Source organism: Rhea pennata, chromosome 19, assembly GCF_028389875.1.
Source record: "Rhea pennata isolate bPtePen1 chromosome 19, bPtePen1.pri, whole genome shotgun sequence".
In the NCBI taxonomy this organism is placed as follows: Eukaryota; Metazoa; Chordata; class Aves; order Rheiformes; family Rheidae; genus Rhea; species Rhea pennata.
The window spans coordinates 450993-466264 of NC_084681.1; the positions used below are offsets into that span (position 1 = coordinate 450993).

The 15272-nt window shown below is 53.6% G+C and overlaps 2 protein-coding genes across 5 annotated transcripts; both read right to left on the reverse strand.

Moving 5' to 3' along the window:
• Positions 1-136: 136 nt before the first annotated feature.
• Positions 137-4646, reverse strand: MRPL12 (mitochondrial ribosomal protein L12). The gene is made up of 6 exons (XM_062592087.1): positions 4581-4646; positions 4254-4396; positions 3617-3800; positions 3463-3543; positions 3094-3231; positions 137-495 (listed from the first exon to the last, which is right to left on the reverse strand). The coding sequence occupies exons 1-6, from the start codon at positions 4644-4646 to the stop codon at positions 379-381; spliced, it is 729 nt and encodes a 242-aa protein (XP_062448071.1). The 3' UTR covers positions 137-378.
• On the reverse strand, positions 4230-15240 carry HGS (hepatocyte growth factor-regulated tyrosine kinase substrate). 4 transcript variants are annotated; one of them, XM_062591744.1, is made up of 21 exons: positions 15152-15240; positions 14469-14553; positions 14016-14091; positions 13387-13479; positions 11327-11450; positions 10298-10350; positions 9628-9696; positions 9308-9432; positions 8973-9051; positions 8789-8887; positions 8293-8388; positions 7821-7859; positions 7589-7732; positions 7206-7419; positions 6816-6988; positions 6516-6656; positions 6265-6442; positions 6052-6149; positions 5565-5681; positions 5197-5292; positions 4230-5117 (listed from the first exon to the last, which is right to left on the reverse strand). In XM_062591744.1, the coding sequence occupies exons 1-21, from the start codon at positions 15186-15188 to the stop codon at positions 5010-5012; spliced, it is 2244 nt and encodes a 747-aa protein (XP_062447728.1). In that variant the 5' UTR covers positions 15189-15240; the 3' UTR covers positions 4230-5009. The 4 variants fall into 4 exon arrangements, with proteins under 4 accessions (XP_062447728.1, XP_062447727.1, XP_062447730.1 ...); XM_062591743.1 differs by having other exon boundaries at positions 6052-6185; XM_062591746.1 differs by lacking the exon at positions 5565-5681 and having other exon boundaries at positions 6052-6185.
• Between the last annotated feature and the right edge of the window lie 32 nt (positions 15241-15272).

Consider the following 15272-nt stretch of genomic DNA (forward strand, 5'->3'; position numbering starts at 1 on the left):
GCTGCGCGACGCGCGCTCAGGCGGACCCCGGCGCAAGCCGTCCGCTGCCTGTACCCAGGCACGCCGCTGCACGCACGCGGAGCCCGCAGGAGAGTCTGGGCAGGCTCCTCTTTTACAGATTACTGGTTCTGCACACTTTTACCCACTTGACATTTATGAACGCAGAGTTCATTGTGACGCTGGAACTAGACAGCAGCCCCTCCGAACCGTACATCATTCTTGCACTGGACCACTTCACGGGAGCATTCCCACCACAGAGCTATGGGACATTCTCATGCGTGGAAACATCCCGAACCCTGGTACAGTCAGGGGCCAGTGCCCCAGGCAGGCAGCAGTGGGCTGCCATCGTGCTAGTCCCTCTGAAACGAGATGGGGCATCTACTCCAGAACCACAGTCCCTCCTGCAGCCTCCAGCGCTGCTTTGATCTTCTCCGCTTCCTCTTTGGACACATTAGCCTTGATCTCCTGTGGAAGGGACTCTACCAGCTTCTTCGCCTGCAGGAGGAACAAAGTATGAGAGCTGTAAACCAGCTTTCACTAACCAGATTAACAGATTTAAAGCCATTATCCTGACCTCTGCACAAACAGACCAGAGACCCCAACGTAATGCTCTAAAGCCCCAGACTTCTACTGGAACTATCGTATATCCTGCTGGAACACATCTAAACCTGACTTCAAGTGGTGGCTCATCCACTCTAGACCTAGAGGACCTTCTACAGTGAGTAGCTGCCCGTATATTCCTCTACTGCATGGATACAACCTGCACTGTGTTCCTAGATGTACAGCCCAAGTCTGACAGATGCATGGGACGTGAATAGAGCGACCAGGCAGTAGTCCGCTACTGTGCTGGGTTGACTTTTTGCATGTTTTGGTGAATGTTTTGGTTCACATACTTCTGCAGCAGGGAGGAGTAGTTGTCTCAAGTTTTGTACACAGCTATTCTAGGCAAGTGAGAAAATCTGCTATTCCAGGCAAAAAAAAGTTCCAGTGCAGGCTATGCAATTTGCAGGACCTTATATATATAAAAAATATTGATGCCACAAAAGTAGCACAGTATTTGACTCAGTTTGATAAGTAGCTTAAAGTCTGAGAACCAGCTTAAAGGAACCTCCTACACTACTACTGTAAAAAAAATTTAAAAAAAAAGATAAAAAAAAGAGGAATGAGGCATGGCAGGATAATCTCTTGCTGCAGAGAGCTCTTGCTCTTACACGAAGCAGCAGCAAACACATTTGTTCTGCTTCTTAAAAACAAAGCCCCAAGAAAGAAGTTTTTAAGCTGAAGAGCAGCTATCCGTAATCTACCATGTGGCACTATAGCTATTTAGGACTGCAGCATTAGAAACTAATAGATTGATCACTGCTGACAGAAAATGCTAGTTCCAGCTAGCCTGTTCTAATGTGCCGGGATGAAGACAGGCAACACATACAAAGGGATCTTTCCCTAATGCTTAGCTCCTGTTCTAAAGCAACCTCAGTCAAAGGAAGCAGCTAGTAACAAAGGAATTCCCCAAAGGAATAAGTTCAGGGACTCTAACCCAGCTGGACCTGCACTGGAACAGCCACTAGGAGGAGTGGGAACTGGGTTCCAAATCCCAGCCTGAGCATGAAAGAATTCCAGTCAAAGGTAGGTGAGGAAATGAGATAAATGTGTGTTGAACAGGCTTTCAGAGACGCAAACATACTCAAGTCTACCTCATCAGTTCTGCAGAATCAACCTGCTCACATCACATTAGGATTTCTATCAGTAGGCAACATCTGCACATTTTACCAGCAATACTTTCTTTCAGACCATTAATGACAACCTTACAACTGAAATATTCTCTGCAAATCTCATTTAAAGACACTTCAGTTGGTTGATAACTAATTGTTATGGATAGAATTAACTTTCAGCAGTAGTTTGTTTTGTGCGTATTTTTAAACAGCATCACATGGGGGTAAGTCACACTTTACAGAAATTTGCTGGCAATAATTTTCATCTACCAAGCTTGTCACAATATCGAAGTCAGAAACAGTTTGTTTGACAGGATTCAGCTAGCAAGTCACTAGTTCTCCAAACAGCTTTTCATTAGCCAGTGATTGCCCCATTAAACATTTTTTTTTTTTTAATATTTGCTTGGACTGATAATTGACCGACAACTGACAGACCAACCATGCCAATAGTAAGTTAATTATCCCAGTTGCCCTTTAAGAATGACACTCACACCTATGCCACCAGTTTCTCTGTTACTCAATTACTTCCTTTATAATATGCCAATAAGAATGGTTCAGAGGATTTTCTACAAATCCTTCTGATGTTCCGGGCTGTAAGTTAAAGCAGATTTTACAATGCTTAGCATTTCTTTCTTTCAATTACGTAAGCAGAAAATACTATTGTCCCTAATGTATGAAAGCATAATCCAGTCTAGAACCGAAGCACATTAAGTGCTTCCAAAAGGACCGTTAAATCACCTGTACAATATCATTAGCCAAGGGCATGAGCACAGACATTGCACTGAAGTGTAGAAGGCCTGTCTCTTCTGAGAAAAAAGAGAAAGTATCACCTCCAAAAAGAAGAGCTGAGGAGGACTAGAAACACGGACTACAAGATACACACGAATTAGAGAAATGCATCTAAATTCAGAAAGATGTCGTCCTAGAGTAAGTGAAAACTTCACAGAAAGGGTAGGCCAAATCCTACTATAGTGAGGAAGCTTGGGTACTCTTGAGCCCAGCAGAAAAGCTCACAGCAGCTCTTATCCTTGGGATAATTGGACTGGCATGGAAGACTGCAGTCTGCGCTGAGCCTCCCTTCTCACTTCATCAGGTCTACTGTGGCTCAGGAATCAGACACAGTGCACCGCTGGAAAGAAAGAGCCTTCTCTAAGGAAGGCCAAACACACAGATGCAAGTGATTCCTGCTGCACATCTCATCCTTATTTCTGAAGCACTGAGGCATACACATACAAACTTTCTTTTGAACATGCAAATAAGGACAGTAGCTTGAAACGCACGTCGGGCCCCAGACAGGAGCGAAGAGAGGGGCCAGGTGATTTGAGGGCAGCCCCAGGGTGGTGCATCTGGACCCGGAGTCACGGGGCAACCCACTACTCACCTGCACGAGGTTCACTCCTGGCACAAAGTTCTTCACCTCCTTGATCAGCTTCACCTTGTCAGCAGCTTTCAGCTCTGTCAGCCGGACGGTGAAATGCGTCTTCTCCTTCTTGACGGGCACCGCCTCCTCCTCCTCCTCCTGGAGGCGGCCGGGGCTCAGCGAGGGCACCCAGCTGCCCGGCCCAACCGCACCCCCCGCCCCGAGGGGAGGCCCCGGCAGGAACTCCCCTGGCCGGGAGCTCCCCGCCCGGCCCAGAGCCCGTCCCCGGCATCCCGGGACCAGAGTCCCCACCCCCGCCCCGGCATCCCGGGCTCGGAGCCCCCCCCGGCCCCGGAAGGCCCCGCCCCGGTCCCGCGGCCGCCGCGGTACCTGCGGAACCGCCTGGGCGGGCGAGAGGGCGCCGGCGGCCCCCGCGGGCATCACCGCCACGTCCGGGATCTTCAGCGTCTCCTGCGGGAAGAGCGAGGTCAGGCCCGCGGCGCGCCGGGCCGGGCCGCGCCGCGCCGCCGCCCCGGCCACCCACCTTGAGGAGCTCGTTGAGGTCGGAGACCTCCAGCAGCGTGAGCCCGGCGATGTCCCGCACCAGCTGCTGCACCTTGGGCGAGTACTGCTTGGCGGCCGTATCCAGCGGCGCCCCGGCCAGCGCCTCCGAGCGCCGCGGGCGGCCCGTGCCCAGCGCCCGCAGCGCGCCCGGGCGGCAGCGGCAGGCCCCGGCCCAGGCCCCGGTCCCGGCGGCCCCGGCCCCGGCCCAGGCCCCGGTCCCGGCCCCGGCGGCCCCGGCCCAGGCCCAGGCGCGGGCGGGCGGCAGCGCGCGGGCGGCGGGCAGCATGGCGGCGCCGGCCGAGCACGCGGGCGGCGGCCACAGAGGACACCGCGGCGCTCTGCCCTCCGCGCTCTATGCTCCCGGCGGCGCTCTGGCGCCCGCCGGCCGCTCTAGGCCGCCCGGCGCCTCGCCTCGGTGGTACAGACAGCCGGCTGCCGCTCGGCGGGGCGGGGATGGAAGAAGGCGGCGCTCTAACCGCCAGGTCCTCCAGAACTCGCTGGCCCCCGGGCCCAGCTCCCCCGGGCCCCCCGCCCCCGCCCGGGGCCAGGCCGCCCCCTGCCCCCCGCGCTCCGGTGCACACCGAGGCCACAGCTCTGTCCGTACTCTTTATTATCACCGTCGGTGTTCGGTCTCCTCCGACACCACGACGAGAGGCGAGTGGTGAAAGCGGGGAGGGCCGGGGCTGCTGTGCAGGGGCGGAGGGCGGCCGCGCCCCCCTCCCCCGGGCTCCGGCAGAGGGTCGGGGCTGGGGGACCAACGCTGGGGAGGGGGCAGCGAGGGGGCGGGGAAGGTGGGCGCAGGCCATGCCTTTGCCGAGTTCAGGACTCGGTGTGGGTACCGCGGGGCTGCTGGTGCACGGGCCCGGGCAGAGCTGGCGCTAGGACAAGCACACGAGCCCTACGCAGCACAAAGCGGGATCAGCTGTCTCATCAGTGTTACTCACCTTCCTCAAGTCCTCCAGCTCCTGGGCAGAGGACGGCCAGGCCAGGCAGGTGCTCAGCGTGTCCATGGCCACATTCCTGCCTACGCAAACTTTGAGGGATCTGCATCTCCTCTCCCCCCAGGCTGTCCTACAGGCCAGGCTCCCAGCCTGCTCCTGACCTGCCCGAGGGGCTGCACAGCTTCCAGGACATAGCAGTGTTCTAGCCAGGGTGAGGCAGGAAAGCAGCCAGAGGGGGCTGGGGTGAGAGGCTGCTCTCCTGCTGCTGGGTCCCCAGAGTCAATGCTAGGACCCTGTGGTCCCATGTCCCCTAGAGCAGAGGCATACGCAGGGAGGAGCTGAGGGGACAGAAATGACTACTTGAAATACAGAAGTGATTCCGGATGAACAATAGTGTTGCACTGGATTCCCCCCCACTCCCTTCTGCAGAGATCAGTCAAATGAGATGAGCTGGGCTTCTCCGCTGCCCTGTGTCTGCTGCACTTGGGCAGGTGCCTGCTGGGGCTGTTGCTGCTGGGGGGCCCCTCCAGCAGGTGCCATCTGGAACAGAGAGGACAGCCCAGGTAGCAGATGTGCCTCTCCCAGGGGCCTGGCCTCCCCTGGGGCAGGCAGCACTCACCTGTTGGTACATGGGCTGCTGTCCAGGCAGGTAGGACTGCTGCGGTGGCAGGCTGCTCAGCGCTGCTTCCTGACCTGGCAGGGTGGACATGAGGCCCTAGCAGCAGGGAGAAGAAAGAGGGCCGTCAGACTAGCTAGCAGAGATTCACAGCACTGCAGCAGAGAAGGCCCAAAGCAGGCAGTTCCCCCAAGCCTGTTGGGCAGGCAAACTTGCTGATGGCCCTTCCCATCCCTAAGTACTAGCAGCAAAGGCCCAGCAAGGCTCTACTGGCTGGAGACCAGCCCCTACGGCAACCAGTATCTGCCTCTCTCAGTACCCAGGACACCAGAAGCAGCTGTCAAATGGCCCACATGGCAGTGGGTGCTCACCTGCATGCTGTACGGCTGGTACCCCATGGAAACCGACTGGCTGCCCATGTAGCCCATGGTGCCTGACTGGGGAGTCTGCGAGATGGTGGGGATACTCTGCGACTGCGATGCTGCGTTCTGGGGAGGAGATGCTGGTGAAAAGTGGCACAGGGCAGGTATGGCTGCTCTCAAACACCCTAGCAGCACCAGGACCAGCAGGGCTCCCTGCTCCCCGAGAAGCCAGGACGCATCTTCCCTCCACACAATGAGGAGCCCACGGTCCAGAATGAACCCCTTCCACTCCCCACAGGAAAAGCAGCAGCAGATCCAGTGATCTGGGACCAATCAGCATCCATCCTCTCTGGCTCAGTCCCCCCGCCCCCCAAGTCACTGAGACAGGATCATCTGTGCCTGCCTTCCCTGCAGACTCTCCCACCACTGCAGTTTGCCTCAGCTGTTTGCAAGATGCTCTGGTACAGCTGGGGGCATGGAGGCAGCATTCACTTGCCTGGTAACCCTGCGCTGGAGTTGCCTGGTAGGACGAGTAGGCTGGGGTTGTGGTGGGCACCGCCTGCCCCTGCTGAGCCACCTGCCCACTGCCTGCCCCTGGTGGGTACATATAGGCATTCACCATGTTGGGATCTGGAGCAGAAAGGGCACAGATTGATGCAAACACGTTGTGCTCAGCCTCCACCCACAGGAGATCAGCTTGTTCACTTACCTGTCCCTGTGACAGGCAATGCTGTGTAAGGTCCTGTGCCTCCTTGTGCTGCCTGGTTCATGTACACACTGTGCATGGGAGAGCCCTCCACTGAGCCGGCTGGGCTGAAGGTGCCAGGGAAGCTGGTGGGCCCAGAGGGTTGGTAGATCACCCCACTGGCTGCTGGCATCGCCTGGAGCTGTTAAGAGAAGCAAGCTTTAGACGATGCTCCCAGGGAGCTGGCAGGAAGGTCTCTGGCACAGTAGCCATACCTGGGCATAAGGCAGTGAGAAGGCTGGCATCTGGGCTCTCATCTGGATGGTCTGTTTCTGCTGTTCCAGGCGCATCTGTCTTTCCTTCTCCTGCTCCTGCAGTCGCTGGATGGCCAACTGACGCTGCATTTCCAGGTACTCCTGCAAGAACAGTGCCACAACAGTTAGAGCCCAGGATACAGCAGCAACCCCTCCTGCCAGGACAGCGCATCCTTGCCAACACCAAGCTGGCCCAAGATGCAGGCAGAGCCTGCTGCCTGGTGTGGCCCCAGAACCCCCGGAAATGCTTCCATGACTCACCTGCTTCTTCTGTCTCATGATCTCCAGCTTCTGGGCCAGCTGGATCTGGCGCTGGCGCTCTGCCTCTTCTGCTGCACGGCGCAGCTTCTCCCGGTGCTCCTCTCGCAGTGCGTTCAGAGCCCCACGTGCATCTCGGATTTGGGCCAGTTTGTCCTGCAGGCCTTCATAGTACACTAGGAAAGAAAATACAGTCTCAGGGAACCTTCCAGGGCACCGCACTTGGGCTTAGCACTTACCATCCCTGCACACTGCACTGGCTTCTCCCCAGACAGGCTGTGACATGGGAATGCCAAACACTAGCTCTGGGGAAAGCCCCACCAGCCACTTGCTCCTCCCCAAGACACTGTTCCTGAGCCCATGGCAGGGCAGCATTTGCCAGCTCCCACGTACGCCTGCGCTCATCCAGCTGGTTGAGCAGCTCCAGCAGCTGGGGGTGCATGTTGTTGATGGACTGAAACAGGGAGAGTACTGCAGAGTCATTGGTGATGCTCCGACCACGCATATGGTTACTCTTCATGCGGTTGACAAAGGTGGTGACTGCATTCTGCAGGGCCTTCAGAAACTGCTCGTGGTTCTCTTCAGACTCGCCGTTCTGGTACTGCTGCTAGAATGACAGAGCAGCCAGTCAGTCTCAGTTCTCCCATGCCAAGAGCCAGCAGCACTCCTGTGGCACTGGGTGACTGGGCTAAATGAAGGAGTCGGGCGCTTTGCTGGCCCCTCTCCCCAGGGCCCCAGTTGCCAGAGGCTAGACACAGGCCCAGGCTCCCTCTTACCTCAACAACACTGAGCGCGGCGGGGTGGGCTTCCCCAGGCTGAGCCGTAGGCTCTGTAAGGGACAGAGGTGCCGATGGGGTGGGGCTCTTACGAACTTCCTCTTGTTTTTTCTCCCAGTAGTTGCGGTTAAGGTACCGAGCCAGCTGCCACAAAAAGAATTGGAGATAATGAGCACCATAGCCCAGCTGGGAGCAAACCTGAGCCATGGACTAGTAGGGCCTGGGCCCTTACCTCAGGGTCAATGTCCTCAGCCAATGGCGCAGATGAATTCTGGAAAAAGATAAATGGCGGGGGGGGGGGGGGGAGGGGGAAAGAAAGAGAGAGAAGTCTAAGCAAACCAGAGAATTAGAACTCCCACAAAGATCTGTTCAGACCTTGGCATGCACAATCACAGGGGCTGAGCACCAACAGGAGAGAATGGAAGAGGATGGCCAACTCCTTTAGTTAGGTGCATGCTGTGGCTATTAGAAGCTGCAACCTGAGCCACATAGCAGCAGCAGGGGTGGGGGGGCATCTAAAAGCCGGCTGAATGCAGACCTTGCTGAACACACTGCAGTGCTGAGGAAGAATGATGGATTGAATGGGGCAAAGATTTTCTTTTGGAACAGGGATTAAATCCAACCCAAGCTGGTCTAACTTGGGCTAGGGAACTGGCCTGTTAGGTGTCCAGCCACTCCATGTTCAGGGGCTGCTGCGTACGTACCACAGGTGGGGAGTACAGCGTGCTGACCGGGGGGGCTGACGATGTCACAGGTATGGGCTCAGCCTTCGGGTACATGGAGTAGGTTGTTTTCTGCCTCTGCAGAAGAGGAAAACAAACATCACTCCCACCCTCTAAACACCTCAGGGACTGGCAAAACTCCTCCAACTCAGCCAGCCTACAGCTGGTGAAGCTCCTACTGCTGGCCAGGCATGGTCAGCAGAACCAGCCTCATGATGTGTCCAATTCATGCATGCTAACAGGCCACAGGACTTGCAGCTTGGGTGCAGCCTTTTCCCAGGATTTGGTCCTCACTGTTCTTAGGAAGAACACCGAGCTGCATCCCACACTCACAGTATCAACTAGACCTGCAACACAGCATGTGCCTGGCTCCACTTTCACATCATCCCACAGGATGATGCCCACACAGCTAGGAGATGCCCAGCACATCCAGGCTCTACAGCAACAACCATCCCCAGCTGCCAAGCAGGGCACAAACCATTCTCTCCTTCTCTTCGGCCTCTGACTGAGACAAGGCAATAGCTAGCTGGAGCTCTTCCTCCTCTTGCAGAGCTGTCTCATCACGCTTTGGAGGCAGCTGCAAGCAAAAGAAGAGAAGGGGTCACTAAAGGGATCAATAAGCAGGACAGAATCACTGAGTCACCTACAGGGCAGCCACTCACCTGGGACTGCTGAGAAAGAGGGCTGGTCAGGTACTCGGGGGGCAGTTCGGAGGTGGCAGCAGCTTTGCCCTCAGCTTTCCTGCAGTCAGAAAGATGCAGCAGTGCAGAATGAGGACTGGGCAAGTCTCAAAAGCTCCTTTCATAGCACTGGAGCCCCAGCTCCATACAGCCCTACAGCTGTAACCCATGTTCCCAGAAAAGAAAGGAACTCAGTCCAGTCTGCACAGCTTGGGAAACCCTTGCTCTGTTCTTCAGAAAAATGGTCCCACACCAAGTTTCTCCCCGCGCAGTCTCAGCTTTTGCAGGCAAAGTAATGAGCCACAAAGGGTACTGACTTGTTGAGATGCTCATAACAGGGTTCGCAGACTCTCACTTCCTTCTCAATCCCAAACTTAGGAATGGTGGAATACTTGGAGGAGCATTTGCCACAGAAGATCTGCCCACAGGCTCGGCAGTGATGCTGCAAAGGATGGGAGACATCAATGTGGTAGTGAGACATTCTTTCACCATTAGATGATATCACTCAAACCCTCCCCACCAGTGGTCAGAGAACATGGTCTAGCCCAGACATGCTTCCATGCAGGCTCAGGGAGCTCTGCAAGTCCTGGGGAAGCTGTGCAGGACAAGGGAACCCAGAGGCAGGGGTAATACCCACCTTCCTTGTCACAACACCAAACTGCACTCGACATCTGTGACACTCCTCGGCATCTACCCAGTCTGGAGCCTGTCAAGGTTAAGGAAACTTGAGTAAGGAAGATAAAAGGCCTCAGGGACAGTGCCTTCAGAGAACCTTTGAGGAGCTCCTATGGCTAACCAAGGCTCCTTCATGAATGGGGAGGCAGGAAACATTTGCAGCTCAACAGGAAATGCTCTTTGCAAATTGTCACTTCTCATGTTACTAGAGACTGTGATGCTTTTCCAGTCAGCAAGAGATTTTCTAGGAACATGCTTGTATAGCAACCAGTTTAGTAATACCCTTGTTCAGACTGTCATGCTGCTGGAAAGCCACTGAGCAGGCCCCGTCTACAGGGCACCTAGCAAGATGAGACTAAGTCCCTTTCCTGATCAAATTCCACTCAGGAAAATGGGCTCTATTTCCGCCAATTCTCCCTTCCTCTGGTACTTTTAGGCAGGAGGGAGAATCCTTCCTGGTGCTGTACACCATCCCATAACTGACTACATACCAGCTGGGAGACAGGCACCCAGCAAGCTCTCTAATTACAGTGAAATGGAGGAATGTAAGGATCGAAAGTTTAGTAGCAAAAGGGCCACAACAGCAAGGTCTGTTCCACAGTGCCAGCACCTTCCCCACCAGCAGAGCTCACCCTTTCTGCAGCAAACATGGCGTCACTCTCTTTGAACTCTGGAAACACGTGACCTGTGGGAGAAGTGACAGCACTCCGCTGTGAAGGTGCTCCGGGGGGCTTGGTGGCAGGGCTTAACCTAGTGCTGCAGGTTCTGCACCCCACAAATCAAACCCAGCTCTGCATTTCCACCATGCCCATCAGCTTATTCTGATACAAGGCACTTTTCCTCCTGCAGGGGGCCAGAGGCCTGGGCTTGTGCAGCACTCACTCCTGTCTAAAGTACTGTGCTCTCAGCCATGCTTTTGAATGCACATTACAATCCTCTGTGGGTTTCTCATCTGCCCATAACAGACATCACGCCCCTTTCAATAAGGCACATTTCTCAAGACCTTTAACTCAGCATGGGGAAAGAAGCACACTGCGTGGGAATACTGGGCTCTGGAGTCTCACTGCTCGAATGACAAGCCGTGTTGCTACATGTGCTCAGGGTGGGACTGGGAGCTCCAGGTTTTGCCACCCTCTGAGGAAGTTCCAAATGCTTCTAGCACAGAAAGACAGAGGCAGAAACACATCCCTTCCTTCATGGGAGAACACTGCCATCCCCGGAACAAGAGAGAAAGTGTGCTATTGACACTCCTCTGCCAGGAAGCAAGAACTACATGTTTCCCAACCAGGAAAAGAAGGAACTACCCCACAGTAAATCCTATCCAGAGGACATGCTGATTTATTGCCAGTTTCCAGTAGAACATTCCCAGCTCCTGTTGTCCAGGTATTGCTGCCAACCCTCAACCCCTAGCTGGGCTGGAGGCCCCGTGCAGGGTAGCCCCCTAATCCTGGAACAGAGACAAAAGCCTCTCTCAGAAGGGAGATTCAGGCACCCCAGGAGGTTTATTTGGTATTAGGCTCTAAGAAAAAGCCCAGTATTACATGCCCAAATTTCACTAACATCTCTCTGGGTCCGAACACCTATTCCTTCTCCTGTAAAGCTCCTCCTGAGTGGAGCTGCTTGGCCAATGCCCACCCTCACTTTGCTCACCGAGTCCTCACCTTCAACCTTCATGATCTGATAGGTGTCCTGCACCACCTTGTACTTGGGCTCATTGCGGAAGGCATGAGCCCAGGCCTGGATAAGGTACAGAATCTTACTGCGGACACTTGTCTCCACTTGCCTCTGCACAGAAAAGGGAAGGGAAAAAAAAAAGTCTGAGAAAAAGATCCCAAAACCCAAGGGACGATGCATGCCACCCAGAAGATAAGCCATAAATAGTGCTCATGGAAGGAGACTTCAGAATACTTGTACAAGGTAACAGCTTTCAGAAAGCTGCAAACAGGTCTGTTCAGCAAGAAGGACTACATATTCCTTCAGTTTCCACATTTCCCTCTGCAGTACAAACAAGAAAACATCCTTCAGAGCAGCACACATCAACTTGAAAAGAAGTGCAGTTAAGGTGCTTTGGGGAAATGTCCTTAGAGACTCCACCAGTTGCTTCCCAAGTCAGGCATGAGCACTAGCCAGGCCAGTACCTTTGTTCACCTCCTCACAAGAGGAACCTGCAAGAGCTACAACTACCCAGACAGAAAAGCACAATCTGCCTCACTCAAGTTTTAACAGGGCACCTCAGACTCAAAGCTGGAGGGTGCTGGTGCCAAGCAGCCAGCAACTTCAGCTCAAACATTCCTGTCCAGGAACATCCAAAACTACCTCAGGATATGATGCAATAGATTGCTGAGCAGTTTGCCCTTTGGAAGCAGGGATACCTGTATTACAGTTCAGGAAGTAGGAGGAAACTTGGCAAGCCTGTTCCCATCCCAGCCAGCCTCCAAGAGCAGCCCTGTCATCATCTAGTCATCATGTATCACATGACTGGTTGCTCCAGAAACCCCCAGGAAGCAGAGAAGCATTGTCAAGCTCCTACTTCAGCTCAGCCCACACAAATAGTACGACTTAAGCGATAGATCCTGGAGCTCCAAGTTTCTAGAAGATTTGGCAAAATCCTGCTTTCCACAAACGTCAGACCTGAATGCCATCAGAACTAAAATCATTTTACCAACAGTCAAGAGTTCAAAAGCAGTAAGGTTTCAAGTGTAGGAGCAAAATGGGTCTGGGACAGTTACCAGATTACTAAGGCAGATAAGGATAGAGAGAATCACAAAATCTCTTGATCTGTTCCTATCTCATCTCCTCACTGCTTGGAGTGGCTGCACTACTATACCTGGCCTTCACATTGCATCATTATTTCTATTTCAATAAGAGATACTGTGCAAGGGCTCAGTAAGCCTATGACAGGAAGATGACAAAAGAGAGACACTCTGCTACATTATGTGAGATGACAGGATTAGCAGATCTCACTCAACAAATACCTAGGTCATCTGGTTGCCTGTTTCTGTGGGAGTGAGACTATCAGAAAGGAACAGTATTACTGTAATGCTCCTGTCAGCACATTACTATTCTAAGTGCTGGGTAGCAAACACACAATTTCTTACTGGTGAAAGTCTAACCTAGAAGATAAGGGGCTTCCAGAGGCATCACATTATACCAAACCAAACCGATCAGTGAAACCACGCAAGTGAAAACAGGCAGGTCTACATCTTCTAAAAGTTCCTCAAACAATTCTGCAGGCCAGTGAAATGCAGAGGAAGCTTCTGTCAGTTTTCACTTTGCTGCTTATCTTTGCTGGCTGTCTTATACTGTACTATAGGGAGAGAATTCACCTCCTGCTGTTCGAATTGTTGGTCTCACACATCCAAATAACTTCTCTGTTTTCCTTTGCTGTCTCTGGCCAAGTAAAGTGCTGTACCCAGGAGTGTTTGGCATGAAATGGCCTAGTCCTTTGCAGCATATTCCTGCCCTTGTTCATGGTATAGCCAAACATTATCTTTGCTTTCATGGTAACCTCTCTGCCTGTCATGCATTCCTCTCAGCTCCCTACATTTATCTCCTCATATTAAATAATATAGATTACACTTTTCTGAAAAACATTATGAAACATGTAGTTCACACCTATCTGTTCCTTCTAGCACAGAGGGAATAAAATACAGGATATGTATGTTTACTCCTTTCATTACTTTTCTTATAACTTTAAAAAAAAAAAAAAGGATATTTTTACCTTGAGTATTTCTTTCAGTTCTTCCATAGTCTGTTTATTGGCTACCTCATCATGGACTGTTTGGCCACAGTTTTTAACCACAGACTCCATGACCTGCAAGGGCAAGGGACAATATTAGCTTGACACCTTCCTTCTTCTCCATGGCCTACAGTGCATAAACAAAAAGACCGGTCTTAGTACATGCTACAGCTTACTGCAGCCAGTACATTAAGAAGGGGGCACTATTTAAGTGACAATTCAAATCCTTAAGGAAGTGTTAGTCAAGCCAGAGAAATCCACACCATCACTCTGGAGAGCAACCCATACTTCAGTGTCATTGGTAGCCTTTATATCTTTCCTATTTAGAAACGCAGGGTCAAGCAGATAGACCCCAAGGACAGCATCTGAAGTACTAGCAGCTCTCTGTTTCTAGCTTTGATGCAGAACTAAAGAATGAAACAACTAGTCTGCCAGTCAAGCACAAAATCTCTCAAACAGAGGCAGGAGAAGGCAAATTCCAAGTCATGACTCTGACACTCCCAGGGCAGGGCAGAGAGAAGGCTGAGCAGATGGCACAACCTAGAAGGCAGGCTTATAAAAGATGTGAAATTCTCTGGTCCTACAGTGCTAGAGTTTTGGGCTGAAGTTACCTCTAAAGCGTAGAGCGCCACATGGGGATTCTTGTCATTGACTTTCTTCTTGATAGCATTGACTGCGTATTTTGCTCTGGACAAAGGAAAAATAGTACAAGCCCTCAGGCAAGCAAGAACCTGTAAGAAGATTTCAGCTGCTACTGATAATCCACTAACCACCAACCAAAAAAATGGTATAGTTAGTTCAAGCATATACAGTTCCCCCAAGGTAATCTGGAAAGGGAAGGAATAAACACATTCAAGCTTGAGTTTCTCTTGGATTTCAGGCCAGATATAACTTGCAGCTCCTAAGATTAGGAGTACCTCAAAAAAACAAGATATATTGCCTTTCTACCACTTTTCAAAAAAGGATAACAAACTGCGTTCTACTGCATTTTGACAAATGCCCAAGAACATGGCAGATAAGGAGACCAGTGCTGACAGCATACCAAAAAGTGAAAGAGCACTTACTGGGTATCTCCCTGGCGAATCATATCACATATCTGAAGGATGGATTCCCAGTCTGTCTCCAGCAGAAGCTGGCTAGTAGCTTTATCTGCAAAGAATTGCAACATCTGTTAGGCTACTTTAAGCTGTTATGCTTACCTTGCTCTGCTCCACAACCGCTGACACACTTGCAGAAAAGCTCTCTTGGGATGACAAATGTCTCCCGGGACGTTGTTGAGGATAAACCAGACTCAGGCGCTAAACACACGAACTCTGCTTTGTGCCCGACGCGTTCCCCGAGGCGCTGCTGCGGCGCCACTCGGCGCAGAGCACCTCGCTGGTTTGGACGGGCGCTCCAGCGGCCGCCTGCCCGCTCTCCGCCAGCCCGCGCGGCCCCTGCCCGGCGCGCAGCCGGCACGGGTGCGGCGGGCAGGGCTGCCGGGCCCCGCGGAGCGGCCAGCCCCCGCCCCGCCCCGCGCCCCGGCGGGCCGCCCGCCGCCGGCTCGCATCGTGCCACCGGGCCTGGCCCCCCGGGCTCCGAGCGCCGCGGCCCCCGGCGGGAGAGCTGCTCCGCTGGTGCGGCCCAGGCAGGCCGGGCCGGGGCTCCGGGCCCGGCGCGGCGGGCGGCCGCCGAGCGTGGACGGGGCCCGACGGGGGCCCGTCCGCCCCGCGCAGTGACAGTGACGGCCCCGGCCCCGCGCCGCTACCTAGGAGCCTCTCGAAGGTGCCGCCGCCGCGCCCCATGGTGTCCCCGGCCCACCGGCCCGCTCCGCCTCCAGCCGCCGCCGTTGCGCCCTTCCGCTTCCGGCTTCCGCTCTCCCGCTTCCG

Excerpts from the sequence above, each read along its gene's own strand:
- MRPL12 (XM_062592087.1), bottom strand. The coding sequence starts at position 4,646 with ATGGACACGCTGAGCACCTGCCTGGCCTGGCCGTCCTCTGCCCAGGAG. Across the intron at positions 3,801-4,253 it reads GAGGAGACCGAACACCGACG|CTGCCGCTGCCGCCCGGGCG; the intron begins GTGATAATAAAG and ends CTGGGCCGGGGC. Across the intron at positions 496-3,093 it reads CAGGAGTGAACCTCGTGCAG|GCGAAGAAGCTGGTAGAGTC; the intron begins GTGAGTAGTGGG and ends TTCCTCCTGCAG.
- HGS (XM_062591743.1), bottom strand. The coding sequence starts at position 15,188 with ATGGGGCGCGGCGGCGGCACCTTCGAGAGGCTCCTAG. Across the intron at positions 9,433-9,627 it reads TTGGTGTTGTGACAAGGAAG|CATCACTGCCGAGCCTGTGG; the intron begins GTGGGTATTACC and ends CATCCTTTGCAG. Across the intron at positions 7,860-8,292 it reads CGCTGTACTCCCCACCTGTG|AATTCATCTGCGCCATTGGC; the intron begins GTACGTACGCAG and ends ATCTTTTTCCAG.